Source organism: Balaenoptera physalus (genome assembly GCF_965194825.1).
Source record: "Balaenoptera physalus genome assembly, chromosome: 5".
Lineage (NCBI taxonomy): Eukaryota > Metazoa > Chordata > Mammalia > Artiodactyla > Balaenopteridae > Balaenoptera > Balaenoptera physalus.
This window is the reverse complement of record NC_138884.1, coordinates 64,204,282-64,223,376: the sequence shown is the minus strand read 5'-3', so window position 1 is coordinate 64,223,376 and position 19,095 is coordinate 64,204,282. Positions and strand designations below refer to the sequence as shown.

Sequence of the window (19,095 nt, the reverse complement as noted above, 5' to 3'; positions counted from 1 at the left end):
ACAGGCCAATATCACTGATGAGCATAGACGCAAAAATCCTCAACAAAATACTAGCAAACAGAATCCAATAACACACTAAAAGGATCACACATGATGATCAAGTGTGATTTATCCCAGGGATGCAAGGATTTTTCAATACCTGCAAATCAATCTGTGTGATACATCATATCAACAAATTGAAGAATAAAATCCATATGATCATCTCAATACATGCAGAAAAAGCTTTTGACAAAATTCAACACCCTTTTATGATAAAAACTCTCCAGAAAGTCAGCATAGAGGGAACATACCTCAACATAATAAAGGCCATATATGACAAACCTACAACTAACATCATGCTTAATGGTGAAAATCTGAAAACATTTCCTCTAAGATCAAGAAAAAACAAAGATGTCCACTCTCGCCACTTTTTTCAACATATTTTTGGAAGTCCTAGCCATGGCAATCAGAGAAGAAAAAGAAATAAAGGGAATCCACATTGGAAAAAAGGAAATAAAACTGTCACTGTTTGCAGATGACATGATACTATACATAGAAAAACCTAAAGATGCTAACAGAAAACTGTGAGAACTCGTCAATTAATTTGGTAAAGTTGCAGGGTACAAAATTAATGCACAGAGACCTTCAAGATGGTGGAGGAGTAAGATGTGGAGATCACAAATACATCAGAAATATATCTACATGTGGAACAACTCCTGCAGAACACCTACTGAATGCAGGCAGAAGACCTCAGACTTCCCAAAAGGCAAGAAACTCCACACGTACCTGGGTAGGGCAGAAGAAAAACGAAAAAACAGAGAAAAAAGAAAAGGGACAGGACCTGCACCTCTGGGAGGGAGCTGTGAAGGAGGAAAACTTTCCACACACTAGGAAGCCACTTCACTGGTGGAGACAGGGTGTGGAGGGGGGGAAGCTTCGGAGCCACAGAGGAGAGCGCAGCAACAGGGTACGGAGGGCAAAGCGGAGAGATTCCCACACAAAGGATCAGTGCCGACCAACACTCACCAGCCTGAGAGGCTTGTCTGCTCACCCGCCAGGGCAGGTGGGGGCTGGGAGCTGAGGCTCCGGCTTCCAAGGTCAGATCCCAAGGAGAGGACTGGGGTTGGCTGCGTGAACACAGCCTGAAGGGGGCTAGTGTGCCACAGCTAGCCGGGACGGAGTCTGGGAAAAAGTCTGGAGCTGCCTAAGAGGCAAGAGACAATTGTTTCTGGCTGCGTGAGGAGAGGGGATTCAGAGCACCGCCTAAACGAGCTCCAGAGACAGGCACAAGCCACGGCTATCAGCACAGATACCAGAGACAGGCATGAAACGCTAAGGCTGCTGCTGCAGCCACCAAGAAGCCTGTGTGCAAGCACAGGTCACTATCCACACCTCCCCTCCCAGGAGCCTGTGCAGCCCACCACTGCCAGGTTCCCATGATCCAGGAACAACTTCCCTGGGAGAACGCACGGCGTGCCTCAGGCTGGTGCAACGTCAAGCCCATCACGCCGGCCTCTGCCGCAGCAGGCTCACCCCGCATTCTGTACCCCTCCCTCCCCCCGGCCTGAGTGAGCCAGAGCCCCCTAATCAGCTGCTTCTCTAACCCCCTCCTGTCTGAGCAAAGAACAGACTCCCTAAGGCAACCTACACGCAGAGGCGGGGCCAAATCTAAAGCTGAACCCCAGGAGCTATGCAAACAAAGAAGAGAAAGGGAAATCTCTCCCAGCAGCCACAGGAGCAGCAGATTAAAACTCCACAATCAACTTGATGTACCCTGCATCTCTGGAATACCTGAATAGACAACGAATCATCCCAAAATTGAGGTGGTGGACTTCGGGAGCAACTGTAGACTTGGGGTTTGCATTCTGCATCTAATTTGTTTCTGGTCTTAAGTTTATCTTAGTTTAGTATTTAGTTTATCATCATTGATAGATTTGATTTGGTTGCTCTCTTCCTTTTTAAAATATATATAGATATATATATTTTTTCCTTTTTCTCTTTTTGTGGGCGTGTATGTGTATGCTTCTTTGTGATTTTGTCTGTATAGCTTTGCTTTTACGATTTGTCCTACAGTTCTGTCTGTCCGTTATTATTATTATTTTTTTGTATAGTTTTTAGTGCTTGTAATCATTGGTGGATTTGTTTTCTGGTTTGGTTGCTCTCTTCTTTCTTTCTGTCTTTTTTAAAATTTTTAATAATTTTTTTAAATTTAAAAAATTTTATTTTATTTTATTTATCTTTCCTTCCTTCCTTCCTTCCTTCCTTCCTTCCTTCCTTCCTTCCTTCCTTCCTTCCTTCCTTCCTTCCTTCCTTCCTTCCTTTTCTCCCATTTCTTATGAGGCGTGTGGCTGACAGGGTCTTGATGCTCTGGCCAGGTATCAGGCCTGTGCCTCTGAGGTGGGAGAGCCGAGTTCAGGACATGGGTCCTCCAGAGACTTCCCAGCTCCATGTAATATCAAATGGTGAAAGCTCTGCCAGAGACCTCCTTCTAAATGCTAAGACCCAGCTCCACTCAACAACCAGCAAGCTACAGTGCTGGACACACCATGCCAAACAACTAGCAGGAAAAGAACACAACTCCACCCATAAGCAGAGAGGCTGCCTAAAATCATAATAAGGTCACAGACACCCCAAAACACACCACCAGACGTGGTTCTGCCCACCAGAAAGACAAGATCCAGCTTCATCCACCAGAACACAGGCACTAGTCCCCTCCACCAGGAAGCCTACACAACTCACTGAACCAACCTTAGCCACTGGGGGCAGACACCAAAAACAACAGGAACTATGAACCTGCAGCCCACGAAAAGGATACCTCAAACACAGTAAGGTAAGCAAAATGAGAAGACAGAAATATGCAGCAGATGAAGTAGAAAGGTAAAAACCCACCAGACCAAACAAATGAAGAGGAAATAGGCAGTCTACCTGAAAAAGACTTCAGAGTAATAATAGTAAAGATGATCCAAAATCTTGGAAATAGAATGGAAAAAATACAAGAAATTTTTAACAAGGACCTAGAAGAACTAAAGAGCAAACAAACAATGATGAGCAACATAATAAATGAAATTAAAAATTCTCTAGGGGCTTCCCTGATGGTGCAGTGGTTGAGAATCTGCCTGCCAATGCAGGGGACCCAGGTTCGAGCCCTGGTCTGGGAGGATCCCATATGCCGTGGAGCAACTAGGCCTGTGAGCCACAATTACTGAGCCTGCACGTCTGGAGCCTGTGCTCCGCAGCAAGAGAGGCTGCGATAGTGAGAGGCCCACCCACCGCGAAGAGTGGCCCCCACTTGCCGCAATTGGAGAAAGCCCTCACACAGAAACGAAGACCCAACACAGCCATAAATAAATAAATAAATAAATAAAATTTAAAAAAATTCTCTAGAAGGAATCAATAGCAGAATAACTGAGGCAGAAGAACGGATAAGTGACCTGGAAGATACAATAGTGGAAATAACTACTGCAGAGCAGAATAAAGAAACAAGAATGAAAAGAATTGAGGACAGTCTCAGAGCCCTCTGGGACAACATTAAACGCACCAACATTTGAATTATAGGGGTCGCATTAGAAGAGGAGAAAGAGAAAAGGACTGAGAAAATATTGGAAGAGATTATAGTTGAAAACTTCCCTAATATGGGAAAGGAAAAATCAATCAAGTCCTGGAAGCACAGAGAGTCCCATACAGGATAAATCCAAGGAGAAACATGCAAGACACATATTAATCAGACTATCAAAAATTAAATACAAAGAAAAAATATGAAAAGCAGCAAGGAAAAAAAATAACATACAAGGGAATCCCCATAATGTTAACAGCTGATCTTTCAGCAGAAACTCTGCAAGCCAGAAGGGAGTGGCAGGACATATTTAAAGTGATGAAAGGGAAAAACCTACAACCAAGATTACCCAGCAAGGATCTCATTCAGATTCGATGGAGAAATTAAAACCTTTACAGAGAAGCAAAAGCTAAGCGAATACAGCACCACCAAACCAGCTTTACAACAAATGCTAAAGGAACTTCTCTAGGGAGGAAACACAAGAGGAGGAAAAGACCTACAATAGTAAACACAAAACAATTAAGAAAATGGCAATAGGAACATACATATCGATAACTACCTTAAATGTAAACAGATGAAATGCTCCAACCAAAAGATATAGGCTGGCTGAATGGATACAAAAACATTACCCATATATATACTGACTACAAGAGACACACTTCAGACCTAGGGACACATACAGACTGAAAGTGAGGGGATGGAAAAAGGTATTCCATGCAAATGGAAATCAAAAGAAAGCTAGAGTAGCAATTCTCATATCCACAAAATAGACTTGAAAATAAAGACTATTACAAAAGACAAAGAAAGATACTACATAATGATCAAGGGATCAATCCAAGAAGAAGATATAACAATTGTAAATATTTATGCACCCAACATAGGAGCACCTCAATACATAAGCCAAATGCTAACAGCCGTAAAAGGGGAAATCGACAGTAACACAATCATAGTAGGGGACATTTACACCCCACTTTCACCAATGGACAGATCATCCAAAATGAAAATAAATAAGGAAGCACAAGCTTTAAATGATACATTTAACAAGATGGACTTAATTGATATTTATAGGACATTCCATCCAAAACAACAGAATACACTTTCTTATCAAGTGCTCATGGAATATTCTCCAGGATAGATCATATCTTGGGTCACAAAGCCTTGGTAAGTTTAAGAAAACTGAAATTGTATCAAGTATCTTTTCCAACCACAACGCTATGAAACTAGATATCAATTACAGGAAGAAATCTGTAAAAAATACAAACACATGGAGGCTAAATAATACATTACTAAATAACCAAGAGGTCACTGAAGAAATCAAAGAGAAAATAAAAAAATACCTACAGACAAATGACAACGAAAACACGATGATCCAATACCGCTGGGATGCAGCAAAAGCAGTTCGAAGAGGAAAGTTTATAGCAATACAATCCTACCTCAAGAAACAGGAAACATCTCAAATAAACAACCTAAGCTTACACCTAAAGCAATTAGAGAACGAAGAACAAAACACCCCCAAAGTTAGCAGAAGGAAAGAAATCATAAGGATCAGATCAGAAATAAATGAAAAAGAAATGAAGGAAACGATAGCAAAGATCAATAAAACTAAAAGCTGGTTCTTTGAGAAGATAAACAAAATTGATAAACCATTAGCCAGACTCATCAAGAAAAAAATGGAGAAGACTCAAAGCAATAGAATTAGAAATGAAAAAGGAGAAGTAACTACTGACACTACAGAAATACAAAGGATCATGAGAGATTACTACAAGCAACTATATGCCAATAAAATGGACAACCTGGAAGAAATGGACAAATGCTTAGAAAAGCACAACCCTCCAAGACTGCTACAGGAAGAAATAGAAAATATAAACAGACCAATCACAAGCCCGGAAATTGAGACTGTGATTAAAAATCTTGTACCAAACAAAGGCCCACGACCAGATGGCTTCACAGGAGAATTCTATAAACATTTAGAGAAGAGCTAACACCTATCCTTCTCAAACTCTTCCAAAATATAGCAGAGGGAGGAACACTCCCAAACTCATTTTACAAGGCCACCATCACCCTGATACGAAAACCAAAGATGTCACAAAGAAAGAAAAGTATAGGCCAATATCCCTGATGAACATAGAGCAAAAATCTTTAACAAAATACTAGCAAACAGAATCCAACAGCACATTATAAGGATCATACACCATGATCAAGTGGGGTTTATCCCAGGAATGCAAGGATTCTTTAATATATGCAAATCAATCAATGTGATACACCATATTAACAAATTGAAAGAGAAAAACCATATGATCATCTCAGTAGATGCAGAAAAAGCTTTTGACAAAATTCTTAACACCCATTTATGATAAAAACCCTCCAGAAAGTAGGCATCGAGGGTACTTACCTCAACATAATAAAGGCCATATATGAAAAACCCACAGCCAACATCATTCTCAATGGCGAAAAGCTGAAACTGTTTCCTCTAATATCAGGAACAAAACAAGATGGTCCACTCTCACCACTATTATTCAACATAGTTTTGGAAGTTTTAGCCACAGCAATCAGAGAAGAGAAAGAAATAAAAGGAATCCAAATCGGAAAAGAAGTAAAGGTGTAACTGTTTGCAGATGACATGATACTTTACATAGAGAATCCTAAAGATGCTACCAGAAAACTACTAGAGCTAATCAATGAACTTGGTAAAGTAGCAGGATACAAAATTAATGCACAGAAGTATCTTGCATTCCTATACTTTAATGATGAAAAATCTGAAAGAGAAATTAAGGAAACACTTCTCTTTACCATTGCAACAAAAATAATAAAATACCTAGGAATAAACCTACCTAAGGAGACAGAAGACCTGAATGCAGAAAACTGTAAGACATTGATGAAAGAAATTAAAGATGATACCAACAGATGGAGAGATATACCATGTTCTTGGATTGGAAGAATCAATATTGTGAAAATGACTATAACACCCAAAGCAATCTAGGGATTCAGTGCCATCCCTATCAAACTACCACTGGCATTTTTCACAGAATGAGAATAAAAAATTTCACAATTTGTATGGAGACAGAGAAGACCCCGAATAGCCAAAGCAGTCTTGAGGGAAAAAAGCGGAGGTGGAGGAATCAGACTCCCTGAGTTCAGACTTTACTACAAAGCTACAGTAATCAAGACAGTATGGTACTGGCACAAAAACAGAAATATAGATCAATGGAACAGGATAGAAAGCCCAGAGATAAACCCATGCACCTATGGTCAACTAATCTATGACAAAGGAGACAAAGATATACAATGGAGAAAAGACAGTCTCTTCAATAAGTGGTGCTGGGAGAACTGGACAGCTACATGTAAAAGAATGACATTAGAACACTCCCTAACACCATACACAAAAATAAACTCAAAATGGATTAGAGACCTAAATGTAAGACCGAACACTATAAAACTCTTAGAGGAAAACATAGGAAGAACACTCTTTGACATAAATCACAGCAAGATCTTTTTGGATCCACCTCCTAGAGCAATGGAAATAGAAACAAAAATAAACAAATGGGACCTAATCAATCTTAAAAGCTTTTGCCCAGCAAAGGAAACCATAAACAATATGAAAAGACAACCCTCAGAATGGGAGAAAATATTTACAAATGAAGCAACTGACAAAGGATTAATCTCCAAAATTTACAAGCAGCTCATGCAGCTCAATATCAATGAAACAAACAACCCAATCCAAAAATGGGCAGAAGACCTAAATAGACATTTCCTCAAAGAAGATATACAGATTGCCAACAAACACATGAAAAGATGCTCAACATCACCAATCATTAGAGAAATGCAAATCAAAACTACAATGAGGTATCACCTCACAGCAGTCAGAATGGCCATCATCAAAAAATCTACAAACAATAAATGCTGGAGAGGGTGTGGAGAAAAGGGAAACCTCTTGCATTGTTGGTGGGAATGTAAATTGATACACCCACTATGGAGAACAGTATGGAGGTTCCTTAAAAACTAAAAATAGAACTACCATGTGACCCAGCAATCCCACTACTGGGCATATACCCTGAGAAAGCCATAATTTAAAAAGACACAAGCACCCCAATGTTTATTGCAGCACTATTTATAATAGCCAGGACATGAGAGCAACCTAAATGTCCATCAATAGATGAATGGATAAAGAAGATGTAGTATATATATACAATGGAATATTACTCAGCCATAAAAGGGAATGAAATTGGGTCATTTGCAGAGACGTGGATGGACCTAGAGACTGTCATACAGAGTGAAGTAAGTCAGAAAAAGAAAAACAATTATTGTATATTAACGCATATATGTGGAATCTAGAAAGATGGTGCAGATGAACCTATTTGCAAAGCAGAAATAGAGACCCAGCTGTACAGAAGAAATGTATGGGCACCAAGGTGAAATGAGTTGGGAGACTGGGATTGACATATATACACTAATATGTATAAAATAGATAACTAATGAGAACCTGCTGTGTAGCACAGGGAATTCTACTCAATGCTCTGTGGTATCCTAAATGGGAAGGAAATCCAAAAAAGAGAGGATATATGTATACATATTGCTGATTCACTTCACTGTACAGCAGAAATTAACACAACATTGTAAAGCAACTATACCCCAATTAAAAAAAAAAAAAAAGATAACCAACAAGGACCTGCTATATAGCACAGGGAACTGTGTTCCATACTCTGTAATAACCTAAATGGGAAAAGAATTTGAAAAAGAATAGATACATGTATCTGTATAACTGAATCACTTTGCTGTACATCTGAAACTAACACAGCATTGTTAATCAACTATACTACAATATAAAATTTAAAAAATTCATAAATTTTAGTATTTGAGAATGCACCAGATTCTTAAAGCAAAAAGGCACAACTGCATCTGTGAAGTTAAAGATGAAATAGTCAATTACACGTTCACATTCGCATACTCAACACACACACAACACACAAATGTGCATAGTGTGTGGATACATTTTGTGGGTACAGGAGATTTGAATGTGATACAGAAATGCTTAACTTTAACAAGTCTATTGGCTACCATTTAACGAGTTGTACTTTGCTATTCTAGACATTAGGTGTTTGATAGAGCTTTGTGATGGACCAGCAGGAACAAGTTGCCAATGCTTCTATCGGGTAATTGGAGTAACTGTCCTTTCATTTTTAATTTCATGCTGTAAATTTATAATATTGGGAGTATTAAATTACCTCGTCTCTAAATTGGGGATAATAAAAGTATTGCCTCATGAGTTGATTCTGAATATTAAAAGAGTTAATTAATATACATAAACTGCTTAGAACAGTATCTAACGCATAGTAAGTGCCACTGCTTCTGTACTTTGAGTATTGCTGTTAAAAGCTGTCTACCCTCAATTAACACCAAATCTAAGGAATACGTACTGTGGGGATCCTGATGAAGGACGCTTGTCAGGGTGAAGATAATTTTTGCATTGCAGATCAACATGATGAGAAGAGGGATGATGAAGAGGCAGGTGAAGGTGAAGAAGTTATAAAAGGCTTGATGCCACCATTGTGGAAAACTGCAGTGTGTTACACACTGAGAGAAACCTTCTGTCTGTCCAGAGTCATCTGCTAAATGGATCATCCTGAAGATGTATAACTGTATGAGAAAAATTTTTAAAAAGTGATGTTGCTTATTTTCAAACAGTATTTGCAAGTTTTCTTGAAAGTTTTCTCTTCTGTATTCTGCTAACCTTCTAACATGTTGTTGCCCAAAGCAACTGCTAAGCATCTTGATATTCTTTTGGCATTTCTATAAAAAGTTATAAATGGATTTTACTTAAAATATGTTTGGGTAATGTGAATGGATCTGTAGGATTTTGGATTTCTTTTGCAGTTATTTCAACTTTGCAGCACAATCATCAACCAAAGATTTAAACCTTGTTTGTATTTCAATTTCAGATGCTATTATGCTGAGTAAACTTTTTGCGAGTGATTTTGCAAGTGATTTTATTGTTATATCCTCAGCACATAAAACTGTGTCTGGTATTTAGAATATACCCTCAAAATACAAATTTAAATTTTATTTTTGAGACACAAAATATCATTAAAATGGTCATAAAACATGAACAGACAGTTCACAGAAAAGATATAACAGTGGCCCTTAAGCATATGAAAAGACATTCAATCTCACTTATGAGAGCAGTGCCAACCAATTAAGGCTACAATGATATGCCATCTTCTACTATCAAGATTGGCAAAATTAAAAAAAAAATAGCACACTTTCATGGCAAGGCTGTAGGGAAACAGGGACTCTCATACATTGTTAATGGGCATGCAAATTGGTACAACCATTAAGGAGGGGAAGTTGGCAATAACTAGCATAACTACATATGCATTTACCTTTGACTCAGCAATCTGACATTCAGGAATTTACCCTGAAGATACACCCCTACTTCCATTATATGAAAATACATATGCACAAGATTATCCATTGATGCATTGCTTATAATTGAAAAACATTGAAAATGATCTAAATAACAAATCATTGAATAGTAACTGAATAAACTACAGTTGGCCACACAATGGGGTGCTGTACAATTGTAAAAAAAGAGTAAGGGTAATTTATCTGTGTGTGTGTGCATGTGTACACATAAATACATTTATTCCAGCTCTGCCTGTGGAGAGAGCCTAGGAATAATGACATCCGAGTAGCAATGAGCACACCCAGCACTCCAGCACCCAGATCTTGTTTTCTAAGTATCATTCTCTACCAAAAGGAACCAGACCTAACTGGAGAAATGGGTGATCCCAAGGCTGGGGAAAGCAAAGTACAATATGTCCTTGGAACAGCTCTTTTGCTGAAAAGTCAGGAAATGCCCAGAGAATGATGGAGCATGTGAAAAATGTTCAGGCACCAGCTAGAAAGAGCTTCAGTTGGCCAAATCTGGGATAGTTTAAGCATGAAAACAAACACTGATAGAAAAGAATGATAAACTGTCGAATAAAGAAAGAAACCATGACTCCATGCTGATGTAAATTACAAACCAACAATGACAAATAAATGGGGAGAGGAAAAAGCTCTTTACTGTAGAAAGTCAATTAATAAATGTAAAAGGTATAGTGGAAGTAGTGAGTACCATTTTGTAATCACTATAATAATAATTGATTCAGGCAAGAATCACCAATGGATGGTAAAAATATGGGTGTAAGTTTGAGGAGAGTAGTTTATTTATATCATCTCAAAGTATCTACCTGCAGGATACATGTCATTATAACGTTATTATAAAATAACTTTACTAGTCGAGAAATAAACAAATAATTAACATTGCCAATAATGGGACCAATCGACAGCTTCTGCTACCTTCTAGAATGTGCTGTGAAGAAAGTGTCACCTCTTAGGTATTTTTTGCTAAAAGTGTGTGGATGAAGAATGTCACCTACCATATCAGTAAACAAAGGATGTTGTGGCCATCAAGCCATAGCCACTGCAGCCACCCCCGACTGTGCACACTGAGGGGTTCAGGATGGGAAAAGGCAGGATACTGGCTCTAGATAGTTAAGGTGCATTTCAAAGGGATGATTTCAATAAGTCTGGACTCTTGTACCTTCCCATACTTAGAAAAGCGCTAAGTTCATTAACTTGAGATGTATCATTTTTCTTTAATTAACAATAATCTTTTGATGTTCCGACTACCTCGTTTTTGTTGCAAAAAAACCTATACATCCTGGCTCCTCCCTTGCTTCTTGGGAACAGTCCCTCAGAGTTATCTGAGAGGCTGTCTTCTGGGCTTACGTCCTCAGAAAATCTACTGAATAAAACATAATTCTCAACTTTTAGGTTGTACATTTTTCTTCAGTCGACAAGTGCATAACCTGAATCTACCCACGAGCAAACATCAGACAAACTCAAATTGAGGGGCATTCTACAAAATAATTGGCCTGCACTCTTCAAAAATGTCAGCATCATGAAATTCAAAGGAAGACCAAGGAATGGTTCCAGTTTAAAGGAGACTAAAAAGACATGGGAACCGAATCCCTCGATAGTCTTGGATTTTCTTTTGCTAAAAGTTAGGATATTATTGAGACAGCGAGTGAGATATGGATAAGGTATATAGATAAAAAAATAGCACTGTATTAGTGATAATTTCCTGATTTTGATAATTTGTATTGTGGTTATGTGCTAGAAAAAACACAATGAAGTATTGAAAGGGACATCATGTCTGAACTTACTTTTAAACAATCCAGAATAAAATGTATACAAGAGAGAGAATAAGGCAAATAAGCAAATGTAGTAAAATGTTAATATTTGGGGAATCCAAGGTAAAGGTATCCTAGAAATCTTTGTATGATTCTTGCAACCTTTCTCTAAGTGTGAACTTATGTTAAAAAAAGAACAAGTTGAGTTAACTATTAAGGAAACGTTGAAAGTGGTTTTCAAAAACAAGTTCTAGTGGACATTTATTCATCCTTTCCCCATCCGTCAAGCACATTTCTTACTTCGGCATTTCCAAGATCTTCTGTTGAAAAACTTCATTTTACCATGAAAGATTAATAAAATGAAAAGAGTGCCCAAGCACTTTAAAACTGATAGCAAGTTAATTCAAGCAAAAATGTTACGGGATTTTTTCTTCTATTTTAAGCAAATGAGGCAGAGTATACATTTTCTTTAGCTGTTGATTAAATTAGTAAATTTAAATTACATTTAATTAACTTAATAGGCCCAGAATTTCTTTCCTTTTTGGGAGGGGTGGAGTAGGAGTAGATTATGCCTTAAAAAAAAATACTGTTTTTCCTCTTTGCTTGTAGAGTAGAAAAATTTTACTAAATGTAAAATATAAATATAATAAAATATATACAAATGTAATAAAATGTAAGTAAGTATAATACAAAATATAAACCTATTTCTTTTATTTGTAATTAAAATGTTGATTTTCAGTTTCAGATCTTTTCGGCATCAAGGGCAAAAAAGAATTTTGAAATAAATCCACTAGAGGGCGCCAATGATCATATTATCTATCATAAAGTCGAAAAAACATACATTCAGCTAATTCTATTTTATGATCCAGACCAACTTTTCCCACATTACAAAGTGACCCTTTCAGTTTTTCCATACTTCTTTGCAAACTGACCTTATTTAAAGTTCAGTTTGAATTTGACTCAACAGGTGTTGTGAGTTGAAATCCTTGGAAGGGTTCCTTCTCATAGAATCCGAGAGTCCTGTATCTCTTAAAAATATTTTTCTCTCTACCTCCCCAATCAGCCTTGGAACCAGATGACCTGAATTTGATTTTCTGCTCTGCACTGGGTCACATTTTCACTTTAATATTTTATGTTTTTAAGTTATAACGATGAAACTTTCAATAAAATTGACTTTATAGTACTATGATTTGAATTTGGTTGTCATCTTTATTTATGTAACAAATGCTAGTTTTTAAAGCAACTTATTGGTCAAAAAACTATACTAGGCACACTCTGTTGTAAAAGATGAACTACATATGTCCTGCCATTAGGGAATTAAATTTTTGGTAGGGGAGATATAGCATGTATGTGACACCTGTAATACAAGATAGACAGTGATAAGTTCCAAAGGAGAGATATAGTGTTATGAAAATTCAGACTCTTACTTGCCCATAAATTAATTTGTTTTCGGCTTGGTTCCGTTCATTTTCAGCTCCAAGGCCATGTTCATTTGAATGATTAATATAAGGATCCACTTTACTTCCTGTGGTTCTTTTGTCCTTGGATCATATTTTTAAAATTTCTTTATGTTTCTTTACTCTCATGCCTGGCCCCAGTTCTCATCAGTGTTTGCTTTACTTTGCCCTCAACAATAGCAATCTATTTTCCATATTTACAGTCCTTGCAGATGCTATTCCTCATAGCATATTATTTTTAACCTTCACCTTACCCACTCTAGTGACAACATGACCTAATCTTTTCCAAAGGTGATTAACTTTAGATGATGTGCTTCAGGTTCCTCTCATCTATAAAAGGGATATATTAATAGTATCTGCTTCTAGGAGCTGTCATGACAATTAACAAGTGAATACTTGCACTTAGAGTAGTGCCTGGCACACAACACTATGTAAATTATAATCATTATTAAAATAAAAATTTAGAGGCACACAACTTATAAATATGTATCATATATATATGATATATATATGTGTGTGTGTGTGTGTGTGTGTCTGTGTTTTTTGGCCGTGCCATGGGGCATGCGAGATCTTAGTTCCCTGACCAGGGATTGAACCTGTACCCCCTGCATTGGGAGCACAGAGTCTTAACTACTGGACTGCCAGGGAAGTCCCTCTGATATCTCTCTCGCTCTTCTTTTTTTTATAATTTGTAAGAGTCTTTTTAAAAAATTAATTAATTAATTAATTAATTTTTGTCTGCTTTGGGTTTTCATTGCTGTGCACAGGCTTTTCTCTAGCTGTGGCAAGCGGGGGCTACTCTCTTTGTTGTGGTGCGCGGGCTTCTCATTGCGGTGGCTTCTCTTGTTGCAGAGCATGGGCTCTAGGTGCACTGGCTTCAGTAGTTGTGGCACATAGGCTTAGTTGCTCCGCGGCATGTAGGATCTTCCTGGACCAGGGATCGAACCTTGTCCCCTGCATCAACAGTCAGATTCTTAACCACTGCGCCACCAGGGAAGTCCGTCCCTCTGATATCTCTTAACTATCTATTCTCACTTTAAGATTTTCCTGTCTTTTTCTTCTTCAGCCTCCTACAGGAAGAAAGAAAATAGACAATATTGTATAGTGTGATATATTGTAGTCATTAAAAACTCTGGGTATGGAGTTAACTGGATGTACTGACACCTCCACTTACTAGATGGTAATCTTGGGCATGTTACATAGCATTCATGATCTTAGGTTATTCATGAATAAAATAAAAATAATAATTGTATCTAATTTATACAGTTATTGGGAGCCTTACATGAAGTAATGAACACAGAAGGGAGTTCCCTGGTGGCCTAGTGGTTAGGATTCTGGGCTTTCACTGCTGTGGCCTGGGTTCAATCCCTGCTCGGGGAGCTAAGACCCCTCAATCCGTGCAGCATGGTTGAAAAAAACAAGACAAAACAAAAACACAATACAGAAGAGGGACTTTCCTGGTGGTCCAGTGGTTAAGACTCTGCACTCCCAATGCAGAGAGGCCACATTCGAACTAGATTCCGCATGCTGCAACTAAAAGATCCCTCATCCCGCATGCTGCAACTAAAGATCCCACAGGCGGCAAAGAAGATCCCTCGTGCCTCAACTAAGACCTGGCGCAGCTAAATAAATAAATAAATAAATATTAAAAAACCCCCACAGAAGCATTTAGCACAATTCCTGGCACATATTTATGTACTGAATAACTATTATTTATCAAAATCATCATCATTATTGTTATTTTTGCTACTAGCATGCTATTACTATGTTCCAGTACTGTTTTGGGCATATTGTACACGTGTAACGAGTATTGAATTTAAACTGCTTGTCAAGTTCAGAAGTGCATTCTAGCCCTGTAAATTCTGTGTGTAACAGGAAAGCCTCCACATTTATTCAGACCACATGTCTTCACACCAAAGAATAAAGGATTGCTCATATACAACAGACCCTCCAAATCTGTGGGTTCCACATCTGCAGATTCAACCAACTGCAGATGGAAAAATATTTGGAAAAAAAATTTCAGAAAGTTCCAAAAAGCAAAACTTGAATTTGCCAAGCTCCAGCAACTATTTACATAACACTTACATTGTATTACACTTACATTTGAGTAGGACAGCTTGGTGACTAGGGAGTACATTGGCCAAATTTACTTATCAGTCAGAATAAATGTTATAATTTGAGAAATATGAAGTAATCTTTATATAAGCAATTTTCTTTGCTGTTTCTTAAATAATTATTTAACTTTCATACTCATATTTCCCTATTATTTTTTTCTCCTGACTTCAAAAACTCTGTTATGAAGGAAGTAATGAAGACAGGAAAAGAGGAAGGAATGAACATTGAGTGTTAGTGTAAAGTCTTGTACTGGATGATTTTATATATCTTACTTGTTACAATTGAAAATTACAAAAGAATTGTAATTCTTTACAGTTATCCTTTTAAACTTAGTTAACTAATTTACTCAGATAGCTGGTAAGAGACAGCATTGAGATCTGAAACCAGCTTTGTTTAAATCCAGTATCCATGCTATTTTGACTATCCCATTGCCTTTCAGACTTGCAATGGGATCTGAGGTCTTCAGAGACTATGACCAAGCAGAGGACTGGGGCTCCTTTACCCCTATTTGACCAGAGCAAGTCCACTTATATCTGTTTCATTTACTGAAGCTCCACATAGAATTCCGTTTTAAAAGAAAATTCCATTACTAGCAAAAAGTATGACATTTTGGCCACACTATGCTAAAACTTCTGAAAATATATCCCCAAATCGTCACAGAACTCTGAGGTTATTAGGAAGGTGGAAAAGCCAGGTGGTCAGTTTGAAATTTGGTCATTCTGAGCTCTAGCAAAATGTCATAAATTCTTAGATTCCTGGCAATGTAACAACTAGCTCGTTAGTTTATTTCTTTTTTCAACTTAGGTATGAATTACTCAAGTGATAGAATATATATGCACCAAAAGATGAAGATAAAAGTCAGCCTTTCAATGTAAATTAGCCATGACAGGATACGCCTTTGTCAATGGGCTTCTCCGTGGAGCGTGGTGAAGCGTGATGTGTACTCACTGTGTATCACATGGTCTGGAAATAAAAAGCCCTCCCTACCTCTTATCTTCCCCATCAAATACACATAACATTAGTCACAGGGTTGAAACCTCTTTTATTCAGAGAGATAGCAGAGAACTATAATAAAAAAGATAAACTGGACTTAGTAAAAAGACAGGAGTCCAACAGGCCAAGTGGCATTGGGCAAACAATGAATCCCTTTAAACCAGTGCTTTTCAAACTGCGGGTTGTACCCATCAGTTGGTTGTAATCAACATTAAAAAATGAAATGGAACAGAGTAGAATATTTATTTTATGAAAACTTTTCTCAGTTATAAGTGTGTGAGAGAGACAAAGTCTTTATGTAGTATGTATATCTTTCTGTTACTGTCAAAAAAGTTTGAAGGACATTGCTTTCAAAGGTTCTCTTTGTTCTCTTATATGTGAAATGGGGACAATAACACAGCTTTTATGTACCTCACAGAGTCAGTGTAAATACCAAATAAGATTATGACTGTGTGGTTTTTCAGGAAACTTCAGCAAAGTGCTTTATAAATTTAAAGTGTTGCTGAAATCAAAAATGGGTCATTTGTTTTACAAAATGAAAGAGTACTACCATTTTCTGTGGCCCACATTTACACAAATCTCTCAGGTAGAGTAATGTATTTGAGCTCAGGCTATTACATGAAATTCCTAAACAATTCGAAATTAATTTCAGATTTTCTTTTCATTACATCAAGACAGATCAGTATTTTGCATTTTCTTTCTGTTATTGCTGTGATAGACTTAGATGAAAATAATTGAATTAATACATCAATATTTTATTTATAGTCTCTGGGAGAGTCCTTTAAAAGAAAGTGAAATTGGGGGTTTGTGTTTGTCATTATCACAAATTGACTTATTTAGACTTCTGTCTAGACTTCCATCTGCATCAATATCCCAAATTACCAAATGCTTTCCAAATAGCTCTTTTACTAGCCTGCCTTCTCTCCCCCTTCAAACAAATGGACAGGCAGACAAACAAACAAACCCTTCTGTTCCTAACCTACCTGTCTATTCCAATGGTTTTAAAACTCCTCGGCTAAAAATATTGGAACTTTATTTTACTTTGGTCTAAATCCAATTTGTTGCCAAGCTTTGTTTTTTTGGTTGAAACGTCCCTCATAAATACTATCAACCTCCTCTAACACCATCCTAGCCTCCAGCCTAATCACCTCATCACCAGATGACCTGAAAAGGCTTCTTTGCCTCTCTCCACTCTATTTGGTTTATGTAATTTTCTCAAAACATTTTTGTTAAAAATCATTTTAATAATGTACAACATGATGGCTACAGTTAACACTGATGTATGATGTATAGAAAAGCTGTTGAGAGTAAATCCTATGCATTCTCATCCCAAGGAGAAAAAAATTTTTTTTCTTTTCTTTTCTTTTTACTGTATCAATATGAGATGATGAATGTTAGCGGAACCTATTGTGGTAATCATTTCACAATATACGTAAATCAAACTATCATGCTGTACCCCTTAAACTTATACAGTGATGTATATCAATTATTTCTCAATAAAACTGGAAATAAGAAAAAAAACCCAAAAGAAATATTTTACTCCTTGCACAGGACTCATGAAGGCTATATGGCTTCCGCATTATTTTCAGAATTTCCCCTGGATATTGGTGTCTTCTGTTATATACAACCATTCCACCCCCAATGATTGATTCATTTGGCCAAACTTTTTTTTTCTTTCTTTCTTTTTTTTTTTTTTTGTAAAAGGTGAAAGGTCTACTTGATCTGGAGAGAAATGGGACTACCTAACATTTAAAATTTCTATTTTTGTTGGGTATCTCATTGTGTACTGTGAATATTAAGTTGATCATAACAGTCTTCACTGTTGTAAGAGCAAATACCATAATGGCAAAGACAAACAAATACATAATCATAATGTTTTCTGGCAAAGAAATAATGTGCCATGAGGTCAAAGGAAAGACAGCAACCACCAAATCTAATTTCCTGCTACTCTCAACTCTCAGTCTTTCACTTCAGCCAAACAAGTCTCCTATGAAAATTAATCACTTTTCAACCTTTGCTGAGAAATATATGTGATCCTTGGCTTACTTTTTCCATCCAAAAATCATTCATCTTTAAAAACTCAGCTCATCCTTCTTTTACCCTAAAACCTTCCTTCACCATTTCAACTCTTGTTCATCTCTCTCTCTCTTCTTACACTTCTAGTACGTTTAAGAACTTTTTGGTACATAGTTATATTCATTTTATGTAAGTTTTGTCTCTACAACTGAATGATACTTTCTTTGAGGGCTGTTTCTTTGTTTCATCAGTACCCAGCTCAGTGTTAGGAGCCTAACTTGTGTTTATCTTTTCTAAGAAAACTGGACAATACACAGCACTCCTACTTTAAAGAAGTAAAATGGAACATTTCAGAGCATAAGCCTTTGCTAAGCAACCTCATTTTAAGTGACATATTTGCTAAACTAATTCTTGTATATGCAGTCACTGTGAGAATAATTGTAATATGCTTTTTTCCAGGGAAATGAAAGCATTTTGGTTTTTCCCATTTCTTCTTCAATAAAACACACACTGATATACAAAAAATGTTAAGTGAGGAATTGGTGGGAGAATTTAGATATCTAGCTTTCTAATGCAAGAAAATGCACTAGAAAGAAAGAAAAAAATATTTTAAGGGTTACAAATATTCAGATTTTATTATAAATAAAATACTACTTTTTTAAACATAAAAAAAATGTCAAGTGTTGCATTTTATTTACTACCCTGGAGAGCAAGACTGTAGATTTTAAGGCAAACAGCTAAAGTGAAGGCACATGGAAAAGGGCCACAGTTGGAATTAAAAGGGAGAATTTCAGGGAATAGCTATGTA

At 37.1% G+C, this 19,095-nt stretch overlaps 1 protein-coding gene across 1 annotated transcript in view; it reads right to left on the bottom strand.

Moving 5' to 3' along the window:
* The window catches only part of GNRHR (gonadotropin releasing hormone receptor), a 29,285-nt gene that overhangs the window by 5,446 nt on the left and 4,744 nt on the right, over positions 1 to 19,095 (bottom strand). The window contains exon 2 of the mRNA XM_082464014.1: positions 8,947 to 9,166. Within this exon, the coding sequence (XP_082320140.1) occupies positions 8,947 to 9,166 (220 nt within the window). The remainder of the gene's footprint in view (positions 1 to 8,946; positions 9,167 to 19,095) is intronic.